General features: G+C 37.6%; 4 protein-coding genes across 5 annotated transcripts in view; 3 read left to right on the top strand and 1 right to left on the bottom strand.

Annotated features, from left to right (window-relative positions):
- Window positions 1–2,664, top strand: part of nfia (nuclear factor I/A) — a 34,945-nt gene extending 32,281 nt beyond the window's left edge. Inside the window, exon 13 of the mRNA XM_030082589.1 lies at window positions 869–2,664. Within this exon, the coding sequence (XP_029938449.1) occupies window positions 869–883 (15 nt within the window). The 3' untranslated portion in view covers window positions 884–2,664. The remainder of the gene's footprint in view (window positions 1–868) is intronic.
- Window positions 1–23,092, top strand: part of LOC115382236 (stonustoxin subunit alpha-like) — an 829,400-nt gene that overhangs the window by 607,874 nt on the left and 198,434 nt on the right. The window lies entirely within an intron of this gene.
- Window positions 13,578–19,673, bottom strand: tm2d1 (TM2 domain containing 1). Its single transcript, XM_030083951.1, has 6 exons — window positions 19,492–19,673; window positions 19,245–19,318; window positions 17,730–17,838; window positions 15,559–15,650; window positions 14,540–14,613; window positions 13,578–14,329 (listed from the first exon to the last, which is right to left on the bottom strand). Exons 1-6 carry the CDS (start codon window positions 19,647–19,649, stop codon window positions 14,219–14,221), a joined length of 618 nt encoding a protein of 205 aa, XP_029939811.1. The 5' UTR covers window positions 19,650–19,673; the 3' UTR covers window positions 13,578–14,218.
- LOC115381309 (inaD-like protein) overlaps window positions 20,218–23,092 on the top strand; it is a 53,519-nt gene continuing 50,644 nt past the window's right edge. Inside the window, exons 1-3 of the mRNA XM_030082588.1 lie at window positions 20,218–20,326; window positions 21,833–21,882; window positions 21,997–22,142. Of these exons, the coding sequence (XP_029938448.1) occupies window positions 21,861–21,882; window positions 21,997–22,142 (168 nt within the window). The 5' untranslated portion in view covers window positions 20,218–20,326; window positions 21,833–21,860. The remainder of the gene's footprint in view (window positions 20,327–21,832; window positions 21,883–21,996; window positions 22,143–23,092) is intronic.

Raw genomic sequence — 23,092 nt, 5'->3', positions numbered from 1 at the left:
GTTAGCATAGACATGCTAATGTAGCATGCTAGCATGCCTTGTCAATTTATAGGAACAGATATGCTAATGTAGCATTTTAGCATTCCACATTGATACAACATATGAACGGGCATGCTAACCTAGCATGTTACATGTCATATCATGCTAGCGTAGCATTTTTGCACGTTAGCATGTCATATCAACACAACATGCTAACAGACATGCTAACGTAGCATATTTCATCCTGAGTCCTGAGGCCACGCCCACTTTATGACTCACCGACTGTGTGTGTGTGTGTGTGTGTGTGTGTGTGTGTGTGTGTGTGTGTGAGACACATTCACCTTGAAGCCTGCCAGCCACACACACACACACACACACACACACACACACACACACACACACACACACAAGTGAAGACTTGGTTGAGGACTAGTTTAGGGTGGGGGATTCAGTGTGAAGCTCTGCGGCGACTGGAGTGTGTGTGTGTGTGTGTGTGTGCGCGTGTGTGTGTGTGTGTGTAAGACACACACACACACTGCTGCAGTGCAGGAGAAAAGTCGCCGCGTCAGCGAGTTGTATTGATTAAAAAGTAGCTGCGCGCACACACACACACACACACAGACACACACACACACACACACACAGTGTGTGTGTGTGTGTGTGTGTGTGTGTGTGAAGAAGTTCAGCGCGGGACGATGGAGATTGAAAAAAGAAAAAAAAAAAGCTAGGCCTTGGCGATGGGAGTCACGTCCGGTCGCCGCGGCAACCAGACATGATGTCACTGCCCCGGAGATCTCCTGTCCCCCTGTCGTCGTCACGGCGACGGTAAAAACAGGAAGTGCTAATGATGAACTTAATATGCTAATCAGTTCTTTGTCTTTTTCTACAGTGGTACCTGGGATAGGCCCCGCCCCCTCCTCTCTGCGCCTGACTCCGCCCCCCACCAGCATGGCTCCGCCCACACTGCACCAGGCTCCGCCCACTTCCCCTTCAAAGGAACTTTTAGAGTCCAAAACCTGGTCTGGATCCTGATCCTGGACTAGATCCTGTACGAGAACCTGATCCCAGACTAGATCATGGACTACATTCTCATTCTGAACTAGATCCTGGACTAAATCCTGCACTAGATCCCGATCCCAGTCCAAGTCCTAAACTAGATCCTGATCCTGGATTAGATCCTCTACTAGATCCAGATCATTGACTAGATCCTGATCCCAAACTACATCTGGATCTCAGACTCAACCCTGATCCCGGACAATATTCTGGTCTAGATCCAGGACCAGATCCTGATCCCGGACAAGATCATGGACTAGATCCTGATCCAGGACTACATCCGGGACTAAATCCTGCACTAGATCTGGAACCCGGTCTAAATCCTAAACAAGATCCTGATCCTGGACTAGATCCAGGACTAGCTAGCTCCAAATCATTGACTAGATCCTGATCCTGGACTACATCATGATCTAGATCCTGCACCATGTTCGGATCCTGGACTAGATCCTGATCCTCGACCAGATCCTGATCTTGAATTAGATCCTGGGCTTAAATCCCAATCAAGGACTAGATCTTGGACTAAATCCTGCACTAGTACCCGGTCATGGACTCGATCCTAGACTTGATCCTGATCCCGGACTAGATTATGGCCTAGATCTGGATCCCAGACTAGATTGTGAACTAAATCCTGCACCAGATCCCGATCCTGGTCTATATCCTGAACTAAATCCTGATCCTGGACTAGATCCTGAACTAAATAATGCACTAGATCCTGATCCTCATCTAAATCTTGGTCTAGATCTTGGTCAAGGTCCTACTGGATTCCGCCAGATCCTGGTTCCTGATTGCACCCTCATACTTCCTGGTTTTCCTGATTGGATCCTGGATCCTGGTTCCTGATTGGATCTGCATGGTTGCTGGTCTTCCTGGTGGACCCTGGATGCTAGTCTTTGATTGGATCCTCGTACTTCCTGGTCTTCCTGATTGGATCCTGCTTCCACATTGGATCCTGGTACTTCCTGGTTTCCCCTGATTGGATCCTCGTACTTCCTGGTTTTCCTGGATCCTGGTTTCTGATTGGATCCTGGTTCCTGATTGGATCCTGGTACTTCCTGGTTTCCCCTGAGTGGATCCTCGTACTTCCTGGTTTTCCTGGGTCCTGGTTCCTGATTGGATCCTGGTACTTCCTGGTTTCCCCTGATTGGATCCTCGTGCTTCCTGATTTCCCAGACTGGATCCTGGTACTTCCTGGTTTTCCTGGATCCTGGTTCCTGATTGGATCCTGGTATTTACTGGTGTCCCGAATTGGATCTTGGGTCCTGCATCCGGATTGGATCCTGGTACTTCCTGGTTTCCCCTGATTGGATCCTGTATCCGGATTGGATCCTGGAACTTCCTGTTTTTCCTGGATTATGGTTCCTGATTGGATCCTGGTACTTCCTGGTTTCCCCTGATTGGATCCTGCTTCCTGATTGAATCCTGTTACTTCCTGGTTGTCCCTGATGGGATCCTATTGGTTCCCAGAACTCTGATGCTTGTTTAGTTTGGTTTGTTTGTTTTGGGGGCGGGGCTTAGGACAAAAAAAAAAAAACTAACAAACACCAGCTTGACTCTAAATGGAACACAGCCCCTCCCCCTTCAGGAATCAACCAATCAATCAAGCCCCGCCCCCTCAAGAGGATTTTTTTTAAAGCTAGCGATGACATCATAAGGGGCGGGGCCAGCACCGGTAATGGGGGCGGGGGAGAAATAGCAAATAAGGAGAAGTGCAATTTTTTTTTTTTTGGGTGGCTAGATTAGCTAGCATAACATGTTAGCGAAGCATGCTAGCTGGGAAAAAAACATTGGACTTTTATTTGCTTGTTTTTTATTTATTTTGAAAGTCCTGAAACAAAATCTGGGACTCTAAAAAACATGAAAAAAATAGAGAAATAAAACTGAGGTTAAAAAAGAGCTATTTTCATGTTTGGCGCATTAAGCTAGCTAGCTAACAAGAAAATCCCTTTAAGAAATGATTTGATAATCAGCGGATGACAAAAATGTTTTTTTAAAGGGGGCGGAGTCTGTTGACTTTAAAAAAGACGATTAAAAAAATTCCTGATTCATTTTAAATTTATTTGTTTCATGTGTTTTATTTTAAAGGGGGCGGAGTCTAATGACTTAAAAATGAATTATTGTTTTTTTAAATGTATTTAATTTTTTTTAAATAGGGCGGAGTCTGACGACTATAAAAATAAATTTCAAAAATTCTTAATTTATTTTTTAATATTTTTCATTTTTTTTAAAGGGGCGGAGTCTGAAGACATGAACAATAAATTTTAAAAAATTCAGTAAATTATTTTGAATTTATTGGTTTTCTCTTTTTTAAGTGGGCGGAGTCAGAAGACTTTTAATAATACATTTAAAAAAAAGAAATGAGTTATTTTAAATTATCTTTTTTTAAAGAGGAAGAGTCTGGTGACTTAAAAAATAAATTCAAGAAATTTTTAATTTTTATTTATTTGTTTTACGTTTTTAAAAAAGACGGGAGTCTGAAGACTTAAAAAATATGTTTTTTTTTCAAAAATTAATTTCAAAGGAGACAGTCTTTTGTCTTAAAATTAATTAAGTTATTTTATTCTTTTTAATTTAACTTTATTTTCCAAAGGAGGAAGAGTCCTTAAGAGACAACTTAAAAAAACAATTGTTATATATTAAAAAAAAAATTCATTAAAAAATCTTAAAGAATCTGACATATTAAGAAAAATCCCTAAATTATTATTTTTTATTTGTTTTTAATTTCATTTTGATTTGGGTTTTTTTTTTAAAAGAAAGTAGAATCTCACAACAACAAAACTTGAATTATTATTATTATTATTATTATTATTATTATTATTATTATTATTATTATTATTATTATTATTATTTAAATAGTGACAGTCCAACGACTTAAAAGCATTTTTAAATATTTTTTAAAGAAGACAAAGTCTGATATCTTAACACTTAAATTATTATTATTATTGTTACTATTATTATTATTATTATTATTATTATTATTATTATTATTTTGCAAAGTCTGAAGACTTAAAAAAATAATTATTTTTATTTATTTAATTTGTTTTTTTTAAATCAGGCAGGGTCTAACAATTAAACAAAAAATATTTTTTATTTTTACCATTTTTTAAAGTAAGCAGAAGCCGACAAACTGCTCTTCCTCAAAACTTTATTTAAAATTTTTGTACATTCTTGAAAAGCTAAATTTGCGTCTTTTTAATTAAAATAAAATCATTTAAAAAAATGCTGCCCTCTGATTGGCCGGAACTCTTAGAGCTCCGCCCCCTTCCCCAACCCCCAAACTTCCTAAAACCATCCAGTATAAGAAGCACTTGAAACCCCTCCCACTACCAGCGGCGAGCCAATCAGCCGCTAGCGTGACACCAGGGGGGCGGAGCTTAGCGGTGAGGTTTTTTTTTTGTTTTTTAATATATAAAGGAATATTTATACACTTTCAAAATAAAGTGCATGTTCTAATGTTAGTGACGACACTGTTTCCATAGCAACCGTAGTTAGTGAGGTAGAGACGCCATTAATGACTTTTATTTTGAAAAAGAAGGAAAAATAATGCCAATAAATTGACCAAAGCTCTTAAGGGCTTTTATTTTGAAACGAAATGCAAAATTCGAAATAAAATTAAAATTGTATTTAAATGAAAAAAAAAATACTACCATAAAATACTTTATTTTGAAAAAAAACTTACACTTTATCTGTTTCCTCATTTAAAAAAAAAATGTAATTGAATGGCTAAAGACTTTTATTTTGAAAAAAAAAATACAATTTAGGCTTTTCAGAAATTTACAAAAATAAAATTAATATTAACTTCTAATTTAAAAAAAAAACTCCTACTAGTGACTTTTATTTTGAAAAATACAAAACATCTTTTGGCTATTTCCAAAATTTAAAATAAAAGTCAAATTATTAGAAAGAAATAAAGGCTTTTATTTTAGTAAAATTTTCCAAATACTGGCTGTTTCCAGAATTTAAGAAAATAAAATGATTTTTTTTCTTGTTTTTCAATTGGCCAGCGCTAGTTTTTTTAAAGCAGCTAGCTGGTTAGCATGTTAGCATGCCAGCTTAATATTTGTAAAAATGAAAAAAAAAAAAAAAAAGTTTTATTTTGTTAAATCCTGACGACAATGTTTACATTCAGGGAACGGGAAGTGAAGCTAGCATTCGCGTTAGCATTAGCATTAGCTTAAAAATATGCAAATGAAATGCACTAGTTTCTTTTTAAATGTTCTTTGATTTTGTCGACCAAAGCTAATGGGGGGGCGGGGCTAGCTAGCTTAAAGTTAATGACCTCGTCCTTGTTGAGCCCCGCCTCCAAGATGGCGGCGTCACGTCGGTCTCTCCCACGTTTCCACTTCCTGTTCCTTAGCCCCGCCCCCTTTCTTTTTTTTAAAAATGGGCATTATTAACCTGCACTAATTGTTAACAAAATAAAATCCTTGTTAGCTTTTATTTTGAAAAACTGGAGAAAAAAAATAAACAGGGTTGTTTGGGAGATGGCTAATTGAGGATTAGCTAGTTAGCTAACAGTGGATTAGCTAGGTCGCTAATCATGGCTAATCATTTAGCGGCTAGCTTGGGTAGCTCGCTAATCTTGGCTTAGCTAGCTCGCTAATAATGGCGGCTAGGTAACCAATGGTGGTTTAGCTACTTGCTAATTGTGGCTTAGCGGGCTCGCTAATCCTCCGCCAAGCTAGCTCGCCAGTGCATTGCCTCCTTGCTGAACAATCACTGTCTTCTAGCTAGCTAGTCCTCGGCTAACGGCTAGCAGCTAGCTTTGCCGATCAGCTAGCTAGCTCGCTAACTGCTAGCAGAGCCGCTCCCTTCAACTCAACACTTTATTCACTTGTTTTTTATATTTAATGTGGTGAATCGTTTTGTTTGTTGTTTTTCACAAACGTAAACAAGTAAACAATCAATGTTGTTGTTTTGTTGATGATGATGATGATGAACTCCGTGCTTTTATTTTGTTGTTGTTGTTTAAACGGCCAAAGTTCCCTCCCCCATAATTTTTGTTTGTTTACTTTCCACATATTTTGTTTTTGTTTATTTTTTCCCATCATGCCTTGCAAGAAAGAAAAAAGAAACCTATTTAAGAAAATAAAAGGCTTGATTACGCAAACATTTTTTATGTTTTTCAGTTTCCATCTCTTTCTTTCCTCGCCGCTAGCTCCGCCCCCACCCCCCCACCCCCCGTTTAGCTAGCTGGCTAGGTGCTAGCTAGCGCGCTCATCTGCGGCTAATCTGTGAAACTGTGACTTGCTGAGGCGCGGCAGTTCGCTAGTCGGCGGTTAGCTGGCCGATCGGCGGTTAGCATGGCGGGTTCGCGGGTCGCTAAGCTAATCTGTGGCTAGCTCGCCGAGCGGCGGTTAGCAAGGTAGGGTCGTGGGTCGCTAAGTGTTAGCGAGCTGACCGGCAGGACGGTCGCTAACCAGTGGCTAGCTTGCTAATCAATGGCTAGCTGGCTAATCTTCGGCTAGCTTGCGAATCGGTGGCTAGCTCATTAATCAGCGGCTAGCTTAGCGAGCAAATCTTGGACTAGCTTCCTAGTGAGCGGCTCTCTCGCCAATCGGTGGCTAGCTTGCTAATCAATGGCTAACTTGTGCCAACCGGTGGCTAGCTTGCTCACCGGTGGCTAGCTAGCGGGCTAGCTTGCTAGCCGGCTAGCCGATCAATGCCTTGCCCGTTAGTGGCTAACCGGAACCGTTAGCTTAACCAAATCAACTAACTAACACCAGCAACAAGGGGGAGGGGTCTCGGATAACCAGCCAATCAGCTTCCAGAGGGGGTTTCTTTTGGTTTATTGAGGAAGTGGGTGACCTTTGACCCCTTGCATCCAGATAAACAGGGTTAGAGGTGGATTGGATCGGATTACATCAGATTGAGTTGGATTAGATCAGATTATGTTAGATTGGATTAAACCAGATTAGATCAGATTAAGTCAGATTACATCAGATTATGCCAGATTAGATCAGATTTTGTTGGATTTCATCAGATTAAGTCAGATTAGATCAGATTATGTCGGATTACATCAGATTATATCAGATTATGTCAGATTAGATCAGATCACATCAGATTATGTTGGAATTAGATCAGATTATGTCGGATTAGATCAGGTTTTGTTGGATTAGATCAGATTATGTTGGATTACATCAGATTATGCCGGATTACACCAGACTGTCGGATAAGATCAGATTAAGTCAGATTAGATCAGATTATATCAGAATAGAGCAGATTAGATAAGATTAAGTCAGATTACGTCGGATTACATCAGATTATGTCAGATTAGATCAGATTATGTTGGATTAAATCAGATTATGTCAGATTAGATCAGATTACATCAGATTATGTTGAATTAGATCAGACTATGTCGAATTAGATCAGATTTTGTAGGATTAGATCAGATTATGCCAGATTAGATCAGATTACGTGTGATTAGATCAGATTTTCTTGGATTCCATCAGATTAAGTCAAATTAGATCAGATTAAGTCAGATCATATTGGATTACATCAGATTATGTCGGATTATGTCAGACTATATCGGATTAGATCAGATTATGTCAGATTAGATGAGATTATCTTGGATTAAATCATATTATGTTTGATTAGATCAGATTACATTGGATTAGATCAGATTATGTCAGATTAGATCAGATTATGTCGGATTACATCAGACTATGTCGGATTACGTCAGATTTTATTGGATTACATCAGATTAAATCAGATTGCATCAGATTAAGTTGGATGGATCAGATTATATTTGATATAATCAGATTAAATTGGATTGGATCAGATTACATTGAATGACATCATATTAGATCACATTATTAAACCAGATTAGATAAGATTACGTCAGATGAGATCAGATTATGTTGGATTGGATCAGATTGTGTTGGATCAGATTAAGTAACATTAGATCAGATTATGTTATTTTACATCAGATTAGAATCAGATTGATCAGATTAGATCAGATGATGTTGGATAAAATCAGCCTCAATCAGATTGGATCAGATTAAGTCAGATTAGATCAGATTATATTGGATTAGGTTAAGTGACATGACATCAGATTAAGTGAGACTAGATCAGACTAGACCAGATTATGTCAGATTATCTGGGATTAAATTGGAGTAGTTGGGATTATTTCAGATTATCTTGGATTATAAGGGATTATGTCATATTATCTGGGATTAGAAGGGATTATGTCAGATTATCTGGGATTAGAAGGGATTATGTCATATTATCTGGGATTAGATGGGAGTAGTTGGGATTATCTGGGTTTAGATGGGATTATTTCAGATTATCTGGGATCATTTGGGATTAAAGTGGGTTATCTGGGATTAACGGGCTAATCTGAGATAATCTGGGATAAGATGTGATAATTTGGGATTCTTGTGGATTATCTGGGATTTTCTGAGATTGTCTGGAATTATCTTGGTTTTTCTGCTATTATCTGGGACTGTCTGATTTTCTGGGGTTATATCAGATTATTTTAGACTGTCTTGGATTACCTTGGATTATCTGAGAATATTTGGTATTTTCTGGGATTTTCTAGGCTTATTTTGGATTTTATTGGATTATCTGAGATTATCTTGGATTATCTCGGATTAACTAGATTTATCTGGGATTACCTACTGTTATCTTGGATTTATTAGGATTAGTTGGGATTATCTGGCATAATTTGGGATTATCTGGGATTCGCTGTGATTTTCATAGGATTGGATTAAATGATCTGGGATTATTTTGGATTATCTAAATTTATGTTTGACTATATGTAATTAGTTGGGATTATCTAACATTATATGGGACTTTGATGGGATTAAATTATATAGTCTGAGATTATCTTGAATCATCTAGTCTTATCTTGGATTATCTAGGCTTATCTTCAAATAGTTTGGGATTATCTGGGATTATTTAGGTTTATCTTGGATTATCTGGGGTTATTTAGGTTTATTTTGGTTTATCTGGGATTATTTAGGTTTATCTTGGATTATCTGGGGTTATCTAGTCTTACCTTGGATTATCTGGTATTATTTAGGTTTATCTTGGATTATCTGGGATCATCTAGGCTTCTCTTGGATTATCTAGGATTATCCAGTTTATCTTCGAATAGTTTGGGATTATCTGAAATTATTTAGTGTTATCTTGGATTATCTGGAATTATTTAGGCTTATCTTGGATTATCTGAATTATTTAGGCTTATCTTGGATTATCTGGGATCATCAAGGCTTATCTTGGATTATCTGGGATTATTTAGGTCTATCTTTGAATAGTTTAGGATTATATGGAATTATTTGGGTTTATCTTGGATTTTCTGGGATTATCTAGGTTTATCTTGGATTATCTAGTGTTATCCGGAATTATTTAGGCTTATCTTGGATTATCTGGGATCACCTAGTCTTATCTTGGATTACCTGGAATTATTTAGGCATATCTTGGATTATCTGGGATTATCTTGGATTAACTATAATTATCTAGGTTTATCTTCTGTTAGTTTGGGATTATCGTGGAATATATCGGATTATTTGGGATTAAGTTGGATTTTGATTGATCAGATTATTCTTTCTGGGATTATCTTGAATTATCTTGGTTTATGTTCGGTTATATGGAATTTGTTGGGATAATCTAAATTATATGGAATGTTGATGCCATTAAATTATATAATACAGGATTATCTTGGATTATCTGGGGTCATCTAGGTTTATCTAGGTTTATCTTGGATTATATAGGATTAGTTTGGGATTATTTGGGAGTATCTAATCTTATCTTGGAATATCTGGGCTTATCTTGGAGTAGTTTGGGATTATCTGGAATTATTTGGGATTGTTTTGGATTATCTGGGATTATATCGGACACTCCTCCCCACTCGGCAAAAAAAAAAAAAAAAAAAAAAAAATAATAATAATAATAATAAAAAAAACTCGGCAGTCCAGTCTGCATGACGTCTATGCACCAGATTTTCAAAATAAATCGTCCGGCGGGGGGGGCGGGGCCAAAAACCCTCCTATATCGGAAACCAGCATATTTACACTGTATATAGATAAACAAAATAAACAAAAACAAAAAAAGTAGTGCCTGTTTAAAAACAAACCTGTACTCTAACCCCACCACTTTTCCTGAAGAAAAGTGGGAAATCGCTTTAAAAAACAAAAAAATGAACAAAATCAAAAAATTTTTAAAAAATATAAAAAGTTAAATCGCCGGATTATAATCTGCATGCTGCGTAATCCAAAAAGCAAAAAAATTAAAGATAAAAAAAGTTTTTTTTCGTCCCCAACAGAAGTTGCTCCTTCATTCCATCACTGGAGGGGCGGGGCTTATGGGATAGTGGGCGTGGCTTGTAGGAAATGGGTGGAGCTTGAAGGCGTGGGCGGGGCTATTAACTACTAAAAATAAATTCACAGCTAGTTACACATTAGTTCTAGTGGATGGCTCCGCCCACTCTCCTCCCAAGCCCCGCCCTCTTAGGCCTTTCCAGGAAGTAGAGCTTTTAAGTAACCGGGGTACAAGGGGGTGGGGCTTCACCATGCAAGCCCCTCCTCCTGACACTAGCCCCGCCCCCCACCTCGTGCCTCTACGACTCGTCACGACGGCCATTTCCCCCGCCCCCCTCACTGTATGTGTGTGTGTGTGTGTGTGTGTGTGTGTGTGTGTGTGTGTGCGTCAGAAGCCCCGCCTCTCCCCTCCTTCCAGAACTGTCTGTGTTGCCATGGCGACTCCATTGTTTCCTATGCAATTCAAATAAAGGCGCCAAAAACAGAATGATTGGCTGGGCCTGGTTTGTGATGAGTCAGCAAAATTTTTTTTGTGCCTGTTTTTGTCGTTTTTTTTGTGTCTGTTTTTGCTTTTGTGGCTCTGTTTTTTCAGTTTTTTTTTATTTTTTGTGTTTGTTTTTATCAGTATTGTGTGCCTTTATTTCATTTTTTTGTCAGTTTTGTGTCTGTTTTTAGCTTTTGTGTCTGTTTTTGTCAGTTTTCTCTTGTTTTGTGTCTGTTTTTGTCAGTTTTGTGTCTGTTTACTTTTTGTGTCTGTTTTTGTCAGTTTTGTGTCTTTTTTCAGTTTTGTGTCTGTTTTTGTAAGTTTTGTGTCTGTTTTCTCTTGTTTTTGTGTCTGTTTTTGTCAGTTTTGTGTCTGTTTTCTCATGTTTTGTTCTGTTTTTTTTCAGTTTTGTGTCTTTACTTTTTCTGTGTGTTTTTGTCAGTTTTGTGTCTGTTTTTTTTTTCAGTTTTGTGTCGGTTTTTGTCAGTTTTGTGTCTGTTTTCTCATTTTTTTGTGTCTGTTTTTACTTTGTTGGGTCTGTATTATCTGTTTTTCTTTTTTGTGTCAGTTTTTGTCATTTTTGTGTCTGTTTTTACTTCATTGAGTCTGTTTTTTTCAGTTTTTTGTGTCTGCTTTTGTCAGTCTTGTGTATGTTTTTACTTTGGTTAGTTGTTTTCTGTTTCATTTCGTTTTTGTTTCAGTTTTGTGTCTGGTTTTTTGTTATGTTTTTTGCATTTCTTGCGTCTGTTTTCACTTTGTTGAGTTTTTTTTTCCCTGTTGTGTCTGTTTTTGTCAGTTTTGTGTCTGTTTTAATCATTTTGTGTTGGTTTTTCTCATTTTTTGTGTCTGTTTTTACTTTGTTGGGTCTCATTTTTTTCAGCTTTGTTCTTTTTGTGTCAGTTTTGTGTCTGTTTTTATCATTTTGTGTCTGTTTTTGTCATTTTTTGTGTCTGTTTTTACTTTGTTAGGTCTCATTTTTTTCAGCTTTTGTTCTTTTTGTGTCTGTTTTTGTCAGTTTTGTGTCTGTTTTTACCTTTTTCTGTCTGTTTTGGTCAGTTCTGCATCTTTTGATTGTTGTGTTTCTTTTTCAATTGTGTGCCCATTTTTATCAGTTTTTCTCTTTTTTGTGATTGTTTTTGTCAGTTTTGGGAGTTTTTAGGTTTTTTTGTATGTTTTTACTTTTTAGTGTCTGTTTAAATCAGTTTTGTATTTGTTTTTAATCTATTTATAGTTTTTCCTGTCTGTTTTTGTGAGTTTTGTGTCTGTTTACTCTTGTGTTTTTTTCTGTTGTCTCTTTCTTTTTCCTTTTGTCAGTGTTGTCTGTTTTTTTTTTAGCATTTTGTGTTTTTTCCATATTTTTGTCAGTTTTTCAGTCTGCTTTTTCTTTTCGGTCAGTCTTTGTATGTTTTTACTTTTCTTGCATGTGTTTTTGTCATTTTTTGTGTCTGTTTTTACTCTGTTGGGTCTGTTTTTTCAGTTCTTTTATGTGTCTTTTTTTTTTTTTTTTTTTTACCTTTTTCTGTGTGTTTTGTCAGTTGTGCGTCTGTTTTTGCCAGTTTTGTATCTGGTTTTATTTTGCTGTGTTGGTTTTTGTCAGTATTGTCATTTTGTGGTCTATACTTTTTGTCTGTTGTAACTTTTTTGCGTCTGTTTGTTAGCTGTGTCGGTTTGAGTGTATTTTTCTGTTTTTTGCCAGATTTGTGTCTGTTTACTTTTTCTGTCTGTTTTTGTCATGTTTTTGTGTCTGTTTTTTCAGTTTTGTGTCTGTTTTTTCAGTTTTGTGTCTGTTTTTGCTTGTTTTTGTGTTTGTTTACTTTTTCTGTGTCTGTTTTTGTCAGTTTTGTGTCTTTTTCAGTTTTGTGTCCGTTTTTGTCAGTATTGTGTCTGTTTACTCTTGTTTTTGTATCTGTTTTTTTCAGTTGTGTGTCTGTTTTCTCTTGTTTTTTTCTGTTTTTTCAGTTTTGTGTCTTTATTTTTTCTATTTTTGTCAGTTTTGTGTCTTTTTTTCAGTTTTGTGTCTGTTTTTGTCAGTTTTGTGTGTTTTCTCTTGTTTTTGTCAGTTTTGTGTCTGTTTTCTCTTGTTTTTGTATCTGTTTTGTCATGTTTTTTTCAGTTTTGTGTCTTTACTTTTTCTGTTTTATGTCAGTTTTGGGTCTGTTTTCTCATTTTTGTCTGTTTTTTTCAGTTTTGTGCCTGTTTTTTTTAAAGTTTTGTGTCTGTTTTGTCAGTTCTGTGTCTGTTTTCTCTTGTTTTTGTGTCTGTTTTTTTTTAGTCTGTTGTGACAGTAGCTTGATTCCACTCCCACCTCTGGTTTTCATCCAACTTTATTTACACAACATTCTCCATAACTTTAAATAAACAAAAACAAAACATCACAACACAAAAAAACCCTCATTAAAGTGACTTTAAAAAAAAAACACAAAAAATGTCTTCAAATGAATCCAAAATGAGATGTGTGTAGAATTGAGGGGGCGTGGCTTCCTGTGGGTGTGATCACAGATTGGGCGGGGCTTCCCGTAGGGGGGCGTGGCTTTATGACAGTCTGTTTTAGGGGTGTGTGGCTTCAGTTAGGAGGCGTGGCTTCCTAGAGGTCTGGTTACAGAGGGGCGTGGCTTCTTCAAGGTATTTTGAAAATGGGGCGTGACTTACTGTATGTCTGGTCACATAAGGGGCGTGGCTTCTTGCCAGGGGGCGTGGTTTGACGAGGTGGGTGATACTCCCCGGTCTGGTCAGAGGGGGCGTGGTTTCTTTAAGGGGGCGTGGTTTGTCAGAGAGGTGGCTGATACTTCCTGTAAAGGGCGTGGTTTATTGAAGAGGTGGCTGACACTTCCTGTAGGGGGCGTGGCTTGATGAAGAGGTGGAAGATACTTCCTGTAGAAGGCGTGGTTTATTGAAGAGGTGGAAGATACTTCCTGTAGGGGGCGTGGTTAATTGAAGAGGTGGCTGATACTTCCTGTTGGGGGTGTGGTTTATTGAAGAAGTGGAAGATACTTCCTGTAGGGGGCGTGGCTTGATGAAGAGGTTGAAGATACTTCCTGTAAAAGGCGTGGTTTATTGAAGAGGTGGAAGATACTTCCTGTAGGGGGCGTGGTTTATTGAAGAGGTGGCTGATACTTCCTGTAGGGGGTGTGGTTTATTGAAGAAGTGGAAGATACTTCCTGTAGGGGGCGTGGCTTGATGAAGAGGTTGAAGATACTTCCTGTAAAAGGCGTGGTTTATTGAAGAGGTGGAAGATACTTCCTGTAGGGGGCGTGGTTTATTGAAGAGGTGGCTGATACTTCCTGTAGGGGGTGTGGTTTATTGAAGAAGTGGAAGATACTTCCTGTAGGGGGCGTGGCTTGATGAAGAGGTGGAAGATACTTCTAGGGGGCGTGGTTTGAAAAAAATGGAAGATGCTTCCTGTAGGGGGCGTGGCTTGTCCGTCTGCAGGAGAGGGGGCGTGGCCTCACAGAGGAGGGTGTGGCTTCCTGTAGGTCTGGTTGTCGACGGCCAGGCGAGTCAGCCGAGCTCCGTAGTGATCGATGATGTAAGAGGAGCCGTCAGAGGGACCCACAATCTGCGCACACACACACACACACACACACACACACACACACACAACAAAGACAAACAAACAAACAAATACCATGAAAACCTGAACAGGCTGAACATGAATCACTTCCTGGAGGCGGGGTCATGTGACCGGCCCCGCTCTACTCTACTATTGGCCGGGCTGGGCCGGGCCAGCCGGCCGGTTGCCGTGCCGTCGCCGCGGTAACGGACTGACCTGCATGGCGACGAGCACGAAGTCCACCAGAGTCCCGACGCCGCAGAACCCCACCGTGCAGAACTTGAGCACGCCTGGACACACACACACACACACACACACACACAAATACACAATGACATTTTTGTATTCAAAACATGATGGAAATAAATAAATAAAATAAAATTAAAAAAAATTATGGAAAAAAAATAACAGAAAAACAAAAACATAACGTGAATAAGCAAAAATAAACAAATAAACATGATGAAACTGTTATATTTAAAAACACGATGAAAAAAACAAATAAATGAAATAAATATTAATAAATATTATGGAGCTATTGTATTAAAAAACATGACGAAATAAACAAAAAAACAAAATAAATAAATATTAATAGATATGATGGAACTATTATATATTCAAAAAACATGAAGAAATAAACAAATAAATATTTATAAATATGATGGAACGTTTCTATTCAAAAACATGACAAAATAAACAAATAAATAATTAAACAAGGTGGAAATACTATATTTAACAACCTGATGAAAAACAAACAAACAAACAAAGAAATAAAATAAATAATGACAAACAAACATGATGGAACTATTATATAAAAACATGATGAAATACAAAAAAAAATGTAAATAATAAATAAAAATGGAAATCTATTATTTAAAATAAACATAAATAAATAAATAAATAAATAAACAAAAATGATGCAACTACTGTAATAAAAACATGATGAAACAAAAAAAGTATAAATAATAAAAAAATGATGGAAATATATTATTTAAAATAACCAAATAAATGATAAACATGCACAAATACTATATTTAAAATAAAAGAAATAAACATGTTGCAACTACTGTATTTAAAATAAACAAATTAAAAAAATAATCAAACACATTGCATCTATTTTATTTTAAATGAACTAAATGAATAATAAGAAATGGACACGATGGCACTGTGATGTTAAAGTGTGGTGTAGTAGCAGGCAGTGTCCAGCAGGGGAAGCGGTGTGTTTCAGTGTGTGTTACCCAGAGCAGGGTATCCCAGGTAGAAGCGGTCGGCTCCCAGCCAGCCCAGGAAGAGAGAGAGGGCCACGGCCAGGCGGTACGAGTAGGACGACCTGCAGCACCACAACGCATCAACAACAACAAGTCAACAACACATCAACAACAACAAGTCAACAACACATCAACAACAACAAGTCAACAACACATCAACAACAACAAGTCAACAACACAACAACAAAAAGTCAACAACACATCAACAACACAACATGACACATAAACAACACAAATACACAAACAATACAACACCACACACATAAACAACACAACATGACACATGAACAACACAATACAAAACAAACAACACAACAACACACAAACAACACAATACAACATAAACAACACAACAACACATAAACAACACAATACAACAAAAACAACACAATATAACACACATAAACAACACAATACAACACAACAACACACATAAACAACACAATACAACACAAACAACTCAACACACAAACAACACAACAAGACAACAGCACAAAAACAACACGACACAAACAACACAACAACACACATAAACAACACAATAGCACAAACAATACAACACCACACACACAAACAACATGACACAAAGAACACAACATGACACATAAACAACACAACAACATACATAAACAACACAACAACACAAACAATACAACACCACACACACAAACAACACAACATGACACAAAGAACACAACATGACACATAAACAACACAACAACATACATAAACAACACAAACAATACAACACCACACACATAAACAACACAACATGACACATAAACAACACAACAACACACATAAACAACACAATACAACATAAACAACACAACAACACATAAACAACACAATACAACATAAACAACACAACAACACATAAACAACACAATACAACATAAACAACACAACAACACAATACAACAAAAACAACACAATACAACACACATAAACAACACGACACATAAACAACACAACAACACACATAAACAACACAAACAACACAATATGACACACATAAACAACACAATACAACACAAACAACTCAACAACACACAAACAACACAACAAGACAACAGCACAAAAACAACACGACACAAACAACACAACATGACAGATAAACAACACAACAACACAAAAACAACACAACACAAAAAACAACGCAACACAATACAACACAAGACAACAACACGACACGACACAAAAACAACAGTGTATGTTATAGTGTGTGTGCCTTGTTGTGTATGTTTTTGTATGTGTGTGTCTTGTGTGTGAGTGTGTACATGTGTGTGAATATGCTATATTGTGTGTGTGTATGTTATAGTGTGTGTGCCTTGTTGTGTATGTTTTTGTATGTGTGTGTCTTGTGTGTGAGTGTGTACATGTGTGTGAATATGCTATATTGTGTGTGTGTATGTTATAGTGTGTGTGTCTTGTGTGTGTCTTGTGTGTGTGTACATGTGTGTGAATATGCTATATTGTGTGTGTGTATGTTATAGTGTGTGTGTCTTGTGTGTGTCTTGTGTGTGTGTACATGTGTGTGAATATGCTATATTGTGTGTGTGTGTGTTATAGTGTGTGTGTCTTGTGTGTGTCTTGTGTGTGTGTACATGTGTGTGAATATGCTATATTGCGCGCGCGTGTGTGTGTGTTATAGTGTGTGCATGTGTTACAGTATGCGTGTGTTGTTGGGAATGTTTTGTGTGTTTGTGTTATAGTGTGTGTGTGTGTGTGTGTGTGTGTGTTACAGTATGTGTGTGTTGTTGGGAATGTTTTGTGTGTGTATGTGTGTGTGTGTGTGTGTGTTAAAGTGAGTGTGTGTTGTTGGGAATGTTTGTGTGTGTGTGTGTGTGTGTGTGTGTTATAGTGTGTGTGTGTGTGCGTGTGTGTTAAAGTGTGTGTGTGTGTGTGTTAAAGTGTGTATGTGTGTGTTAAAGTCTGTATGTGTGTGTGTGTGTTAAAGTGAGTGTGTGTGTTACAGTATGTGTGTGTTGTTGGGAATGTTTGTTTGTGTGTGTGTGTGTGTGTGTGTGTGTGTGTGTGTGTGTTAAAGTGAGTGTGTGTGTTACAGTATGTGTGTGTTGTTGGGAATGTTTGTTTGTGTATGTGTGTGTGTGTGTGTGTGTGTGTGTGTGTGTACTCACACGTTCCTGCAGGCCACTCTCTTGCTGAACCCGACTTCGTCGCCGCTGAAGCGGAACTCGGAGCCGTTGGCGAGACGACAGGTGACGTTAGGAGCCGGGAGGCAGTCCACTGAACACACACACACACACACACGATCACAAGATTATTTCAGTGTTTAAAAAAAGCACAAAACAGATATAAAACAAAAAAGAAAAAAAAAAAAACACTAACATAAACACACACAATAACACTCACTATAACACACACTATAATACACACAGTTAACATAAACACACAATAACTAACGCAACAACACACACTAAAACACACTACAATATAAACTACACAATAACACACACTATAATACACACACAGTAACACAGTTAACATAAACACACAATAACACACACACACACACACACAGAGTTGGGGTCCGTTACTCGTTACTTTTGAAAAAAAAGTAGCGCCTTACACTACTTGATTACTCCATGGAGATAGTAAAGAAGTTACACTACTAGTTAGTGCATAGTGATATAAGGCAGCTGGAAGTACAGGAGGCCGGCAAACGCAATTGATATAAGGCAACCGATTTCACTGTGACGGTTCCCATCAGCGCTGACCCGGAGGAGAGAGCGAGCAGCTGCTCGCACGGCCGCCGCTCCATCTACTGGTGGTAATAATAAAAAAAATACTCTGCTTAAATAGTAATATTTTGGTTGCTCTATTTGCAGTCATTGTGAAAGTGACGATCGCAGCGTTTCGTTTGTGACGCCAGTTTAACTGCCGGTCTAGAAGGAGTAGCGCCGTTACACTGCTGGCTCCCATCAAAAGTAATCTGACTACTTGTAACGCTCGTTACTTGTCGTTACATAGCCAAGTCTGGTCACACAATGACACACAAACACAGTAACACACACACAACAAAGTAACACACACACAGTGACACACACACACACGCAGTAACACACACAGAGTGACACACACACACACAGTAACACACACAGAGTGACACAGACACACACAGTAACACACACAGTAACACACGCACACAATAACAAAGTAAAACACTCACACAGTGACACACACACACACAGACACACAGTGACACACACAGACAGACACACAGTGACACACACACACACACACACACAGTAATACACACACACACACAATAACACAGTAACACACACACACACACAGTAACACACAGAGACACACATAGTGCCACACACACACAATAACAAAGTAACACACACACACACACACAGTGACACACACACATAATAACAAAGTAACACACACACAGTGACACACACAGTGCCACACACACACACAATAACAAAGTAACACACACACACACACAGTAACAGACAGAGACACACACAGTGCCACACACACACAATAAAGTAACACACACACACACAATAACAAAGTAACACACACACACACACACACACACACAGTGACACACACAGTGACACAGTAACACACACAGTGATGCACAGTACCACACACACAATAACACACGCACACACCCCAGGCCGCCCCCTCGCGGCAGTTCTCCGCCTCCTGCGTTTTCTCGTCGATCTTCGGTTCGTTGCAGCGATACGTTCATCACAGTGAAGGAAGCCGCTAGCTTTAGCATGCTAACCCCCCCCCCCCCCCCCCCCCCCCCCCCCGTCCGCTTAACACTGGAGAAGCTAACGACAGCTAACGAAAGCTAACCTAGCCCCGTTAGCCTCCGTTAGCTTCCGCCATTACCGCGGCTTTTTAAAAGGATATTGTCCGAGCCGCAGCAGCTCGCAGCTCTCCGCCTCGTCGCTCCGGACGAGCCGCGGCTGCTGGAGGAACAGGAGGAGGAGGAGGAGGAGGCCGGGCAGCGCGGCCGAAAGAGAGCGCCTCATCCCGGGGAAGCAGTCCGCCGGAGCCCGCGGAGCCATCTTGGACCGGGCGCGGTGACGTCACTGCGGGGGAGGTCACGTGATGACGGGAGAAGGGACGATGGAACGTATTAATCCAATTTTTAATGAAAAAAAATTATTTATTTAGATAAACTTCATTTGTTTTAATATATTATTTTGACAAATAATCATTAAATGAATTAAACTACAAATAAACAAGAGAAGAAAAAGCAACACATGGTGTATTTACATGCGTGCTATTTTTGTGTAACTAATTTTAAAACTTTTAGCAGTTTTTTTAATTGTAGAATAAAAAAATGAACATTGTAAATTATCATGAATTAAGATAAAAGTTTTTCTAACTCCGATGACGTCACTTCCGGTCTGAGACGCTCACTTCCGGTGTGAAACTCCACAGGTGAGATGCTGCTTGAAAGCAGCTGGACGGAGTTTTTTCTTTTTTTTTCTTCTTCTTCTTCTTCTTCCGGTTCTGGACTCGCTCCAGTCCCGGTTCTCCGGTATCCGGTAGCTGGAAGCCCAGAAACGCTTCTTTCTCCCCCGTGAGCTTTTCACTTTTAGCCGCTTTATGTGTGTTTTTTTTTTAATTTACACCTTCCTTTCCGGGTTTGGATTGGCAGACCTGCTCCAGCGTGGTGACGTCACCGCGAGCGGGACGTTTCCCCCCCCCTCGCGGTTCACTTCCGGGTTTGCGACAGGTGAAGAAGTTTCCTCTTTATTTGTTTATTTGTTTGTTTACAGGTTCTCTCTGTTGTTTGCTTGTTTTCTGACTTCAGGCTCGTTTCTCCCTTTGTTTACCTGTTTGTTTGTGTGTTTCTACAACTGTTTGTTTACCGTTCCTCTCTTCATAAACTGCTTATATTGTTTATTATAGACTCTTTATTTACTGTTGTTTGTGTTTATTGAACTTTGTGTGTCGTTGTTTACTTACTGTTTGTGATTCTTGTCAGTTTGTTTACTGTCTGACTTGTTTTTATTATTTATTAACTGTTGTTTGTTTATTGACTCATGTGCTTCTTGTTTTTTCACTGTTGTTTGTGTGTTTTGTTTACAGTTTGTGATTCTTAACTTTTGTGTGTTGTTGTTTATCTACTGTTTGTGATTCTTGTTTGTTTACTGCTTGGGTTCATTGACTTGTTTGCCTTCTTTATTTACTGCTTGTGTTCATTGACTTGTTTGTTTGTATTATTTACTGTAATTTGTGACTCTTGTTTGTTTTCAATTGCTTATTGTGTTTGTATTTTTTTCTTGTGACTGTTTTATTTTGTTTTATTATTTGTTATTTTTTTGTTTACATACTGGCAGTTGTTTGTTTACTTGCCTTCTCAGCCCATTACTGGATGTTTGTTGTTGTTTTTTTTTTTAAATTGGTTCATCATCACTTGTTTATTCCTTTACAGTCAAATTATTATTATTATTATTATTATTATTATTATTATTATTATTACTATTATTATTTTGATTTTAATTGTTTTTGTTGGTTTACCCTTTTTTTTTTATAAAACTTGTTTGTTTTCCTCGCTTATTTTTTGTAGTTTTTTGTAGTTTTTATTTGTTTTGTTGTTTACTGATTATTATTATTATTATTATAATTGTTTTTGTTGGTTTACTCTTTTTATAACACTCGTTTGTTTTCCTCGCTTATTTCTTTGTAGTTTTTTATAGTTTTTTTGTTGTTTACTGATTATTATTATTATTATTATTATTTTATTGTTTTGGTTGGTTTACTCTTTTTATAACACTTGTTTGTTTTCCTCGCTTATTTTTTGTAGTCTTTTGTAGTTTTTATTTTTTTTGTTGTTTACTGATTATTATTATTATTATTATTATTATTATTATTATTATTATTATTATTATTTTGATTTTAATTGTTTTTGTTGGTTTACTCTTTTTATAACACTTGTTTGTTTTCCTCGCTTTTTTATTTGTAGTTTTTGTTTTGTTGTTCATGGATTATTATTATTATTATTATTATTATTATTATTATTATTATTATTATTATTATTATTATTATATTGTTGTCATCATCATTATTATTGTTGTTAAAATATTTATTTGATTTTTATTGTTTTTTTATTGTCTTTTGTTTTTTGCAACATGTTTATTCCTTTTTTATTTTATTGTTATTATAATTTTTTGTTATCAATTTTTTGTTGTTATTGACATTTAATGTTTGTGTGCTGATGTTTGTTTGTTTTGCTCAGGTCTCCAGTGACTCTCTGAGCGGCGGCCATGTTTGAACCCGTCCCTCCAGGTACAGATGCTAGCAAGTTCGCTAATGGCGTTTGGACGATATCATAGTGACGTAGCACTAGCTGCTAGCATGCTAATGCCTGTTTTCTCGTTTCCCATGATGCCGCGGGGGCAGAGCGCCAGGCGGTGCTGGCGGCGCTGCAGCGCCTGCGGTCGCGGCTGCCGCCGAGCCAGGAGTGGGCGCCGCACGCCGCCCTGCTGGGCTCGCTGCTGCACGCGCTCCGGAGCCCCCTGCTGGCCGGGGCGCTGGCGGCGCTGCAGGTCGCACAACGCACACACAACACACACAAAAAACACACACAAAAAAACATAATAATTGACAAAAAAAAAACCACGAAAAAAACTGACAAAACAATGGAGAAGAAACCAAAACAGACACAAAAAATGGACACGACACACAAAAACACAAAAAAATGGACATGACGCACAAAAAAACTGACAGACAAAAATTGGACTCAACACAAAAAAACAGACACAAAATAATGAACATTGCACTAAACAACACAAAAACCGATCAAAAAGTGGAAATGACACACAAAAAAAGCAACAATAGACAAAAAACAGACACAAAAAAACCCACAAAAAATGGACACGACACAAAAACAGACAGGAAAAAAAAACACAAAAAAACAGACAAAAATGGACATGACACTAAAAAGAGACACACACACAAAACCTGACCAAAATTGGACCCAACACAAGAAAATAGACACAAAACAATGAACATGACACAAAACACACACACACACACAAAAAAAAACAGAAACGTGAACATGACACAAAATAGACAATAACAGACAAGAAACAGACACAAAAAATGCAAAAAACTGATGACGAAACAATGGAGAAGAAACCAAAACAGACACAAAAAATGGACACGACACAAAAAACAGACAAAAATGGACATGACAAAAAAAAAAAAAAAAAACTGGCAGACAAAAATTGGACTCAACACAGAAATAGACACAAAATAATGAACATTACACTAAACAACACAAAAACCAACAAAAAAGTGGAAATGAGACAAAAAATCACAACAACGGACAAAAAAAACACGCACAAAAGAATGGAGAAGAAACCAAAACAGACACAAAAAATGGACACACAAAATGGACACAACACAAAAACAGACAGAAAAAAAACACAAAAAACAGACAAAAATGGACATGACACTAAAAGAGACACAAAAAAACGGCCAAAAATTAGACCCA

Source organism: Salarias fasciatus, chromosome 23 (assembly GCF_902148845.1).
Source record: "Salarias fasciatus chromosome 23, fSalaFa1.1, whole genome shotgun sequence".
NCBI lineage: Eukaryota > Metazoa > Chordata > Actinopteri > Blenniiformes > Blenniidae > Salarias > Salarias fasciatus.
The sequence above is the reverse complement of the archived record's forward strand: the minus strand, read 5'-3'. Positions and strand labels throughout refer to the sequence as shown.

Bases quoted from the DNA above. Each gene is read 5' to 3' on its own strand.
- tm2d1 (XM_030083951.1), bottom strand. From the start codon at position 19,649: ATGGCTCCGCGGGCTCCGGCGGACTGCTTCCCCGGGATGAGGCGCTCT. The intron at 14,614-15,558 runs GTAACACACACT...GTGTGTGTCCAG, and splicing joins CCTGGGATACCCTGCTCTGG to GCGTGCTCAAGTTCTGCACG. The intron at 14,330-14,539 runs GTCAGTCCGTTA...GTGTGTGCGCAG, and splicing joins TCGTGCTCGTCGCCATGCAG to ATTGTGGGTCCCTCTGACGG.